At 51.4% G+C, this 2,343-nt stretch overlaps 1 protein-coding gene across 2 annotated transcripts in view; it reads left to right on the top strand.

The window, feature by feature from the left end:
* The first annotated feature begins 2,131 nt into the window (after window positions 1–2,131).
* The window catches only part of AOX2 (aldehyde oxidase 2), a 74,417-nt gene continuing 74,205 nt past the window's right edge, over window positions 2,132–2,343 (top strand). For both annotated transcript variants that reach the window (NM_001308456.1, XM_023510273.1), the window contains exon 1: window positions 2,132–2,185. In NM_001308456.1, the coding sequence (NP_001295385.1) occupies window positions 2,132–2,185 (54 nt within the window). The remainder of the gene's footprint in view (window positions 2,186–2,343) is intronic.

Here is a 2,343-nt window from a genome sequence, read left to right as displayed (position 1 = left end):
CAAGCCCCTATATCAGGTAGTAATGTGTGCTACGGAGAACATGAAACAGGCTGGGGGGATATAGGATGAGGAGGTGCTGCTGAGACTGGATGATCAGAAGGCAGTCGGACCCAATAACAGGAAGGCACCAAGGCCTCCAGACAGAAAAGAATTTAGCATATTTGAGAAGCAAGATGGGAGAGAGTGGTTGAAGATACACCAAGATGTGGGCAGGCCTCCGCGGCAGACATGAGGGGGAGGGGGAGGCTCCGCGCAATGGGAGGCCATTGGAAAGTTCTGAGGAGAGAAATGCCAGGTTGAGGGGTTTAAGCAGAAGGACAGTGAGAAGAGTAGTTTAGCTGCTGCAGATTTTTTTTGTTTCAACAGAGTCTTTCTCTGCTGCCAGGTTAGAGAGCCAGGGTATCAGCCTAGCTCACAGCAACCTCTAACTCCTAGGCTCAAGGAATCCTCCTGCCTCAGCCTCCAGAGTAACTGGGACTACGGGCACCCACCAAAGTCAGTCGGTGTCTGACTCTTGCTCAGGCTGGTCTAGAACTCCTGAGCTCAAGGGATCCTCCTACCTTGGCCTCCCAGAGTGCTGGGATTCCAGGCAGGAGCCACCTTTAATCGAAGTGAAGAGCAAGAGAGTCAGAGGCTAGAAGCAGGAACAGACTGTGACAGGCTCAGGACACGGGGCTAAGAAGTTTGGACCTTACATTCCAGGCCTCAGAGAGCCCTTGTGGGGTTTTTGAATAGCAGCATTATGATCAAAAAGATTCTGATATCGCCAGGAGTGATATGATTAGAAGTTGACCCGAAGGTCCCACCCAATGTGCAGCATGATCTCTCCAAGTTCCCCTCTCACAAACCTGTTACAGGTTTATTTTACAACCGTTTAATACATGCAGAACACCAAATGCACACTCAAGTGTGTGGGCATCAGCACTGGTGCCTAAAAACTGGTGTGCCGAGGGCAGAGGCAATGAATTGTCAAGAAATTTGGGAGCTGACAACTCCATTTGAGTAGGAGAAGCTCTGTGGTGAAAAGGATTCTGAAGCCACTTCTGAACCAAGTGAGAAAGAAAATCTTCCTCAATTAGCCGAGTCAAGAGGATGCCAGGGATGGGCTGTTTCTGGCCTGACTCACTGTTACAGGGTGAGGGATCATCTTAAGACAAAGGGTTGACTCTAACAATGATACCAGGGCTCCATGAACTCACAGAGGAAGCCAAGGAGCAGGGTGGTCTTGTCACATCCATCCCCTGACACCAAACACTGGAAGCTGCTGCTTCCTTCACCCGTACCGAGGCCAAGACCTGGGCCTTCCTTCAGCTGAAAGAATAAGAATGTGGCTCTCATCTACAAACATCTAACGGGAAGTTTTCAGAAAAAGCAAACATGATACTTCTCTTCCTATCAAGGATTCTGTCTGTATCCTCCCCAGGTGCTACAAACCAGCAGATTCAGGGTTTAGTTCCCGCTCTGCCACTTACTGCTGAAAGGCTCTGCTTCTGGTCTCATCCCTCTGGCCTCAGCTGATTTATCTGCACAGTGGCTGCCTCCACTCAATCACCATTTCCTACTGGAACCCTGGGGGTGGGAAGGAGCAGGAAGTCCCCTCCCCCCACCTCCACTGTAACTTGGGCACAGGCTGGACCCGGCCACATGATTTCCTATGAGGAGACATTTCTGCAACTAGAATGAGAAAAAAGGTGGAGAAAGTGGGAAATCTCAGAAAGCCCACTTCTACCTGTCTTGGAGAAAAATGAAATCCATCCAGGGTACATTCCTGGGGTGGAGGCAATGTGTAAAGTGGTTTTAAGGTTGGATTGTTGTTCATGATTTTCACACTCACACCCTCAGAAAAGCAAGAAGAGGTGTGACTGTGTCCTGAGCCAGCTGCAGAGCCAGGATTGGTGGGAGGCAGAGCGCCCAAGCTAAGAGGCTGGGCCAGACAGGTGCCGGAGATTCAAAAGCCACAGAGCAAGGAAGCTCCACCTCCTGCCCCAGGTCTCTAAGTCCCCAGGCTGCCCACTTCTACACAAGGAGTGACTCCAGTTGCTTTGACCTAAAACATTTCCACTCACTTCTGTGGCTGGTACAAAGAGCATTCCCACCCAGAGCTGTGAGGCGAAACCTATCTACAGGTGCGATGCCTTGCCCGCCGCCATCGGATGAGTTGGTGTTCTTCGTGAATGGGCGGAAGGTGAGTGCTCGGTGTTCCTACCATGGCTGGAAAGACAGCAGGAAACCAGTAGCTTGAGGGGGGCTCTTGTGGGCCATTTGGGCTGAGCCCCCACCAGTCAGGGGCAAGAAGCCAGAGGCTGGGAACCCATCCTAATTCAGCCTGTCCCCCCACTCCCC

This window comes from Otolemur garnettii, unplaced genomic scaffold (genome assembly GCF_000181295.1).
Source record: "Otolemur garnettii isolate 467f Iridium unplaced genomic scaffold, OtoGar3 scaffold00013, whole genome shotgun sequence".
Classification (NCBI taxonomy): domain Eukaryota; kingdom Metazoa; phylum Chordata; class Mammalia; order Primates; family Galagidae; genus Otolemur; species Otolemur garnettii.
Note: the sequence above shows the minus strand (reverse complement) of the source record. Positions and strands in the feature narration are given on the sequence as shown.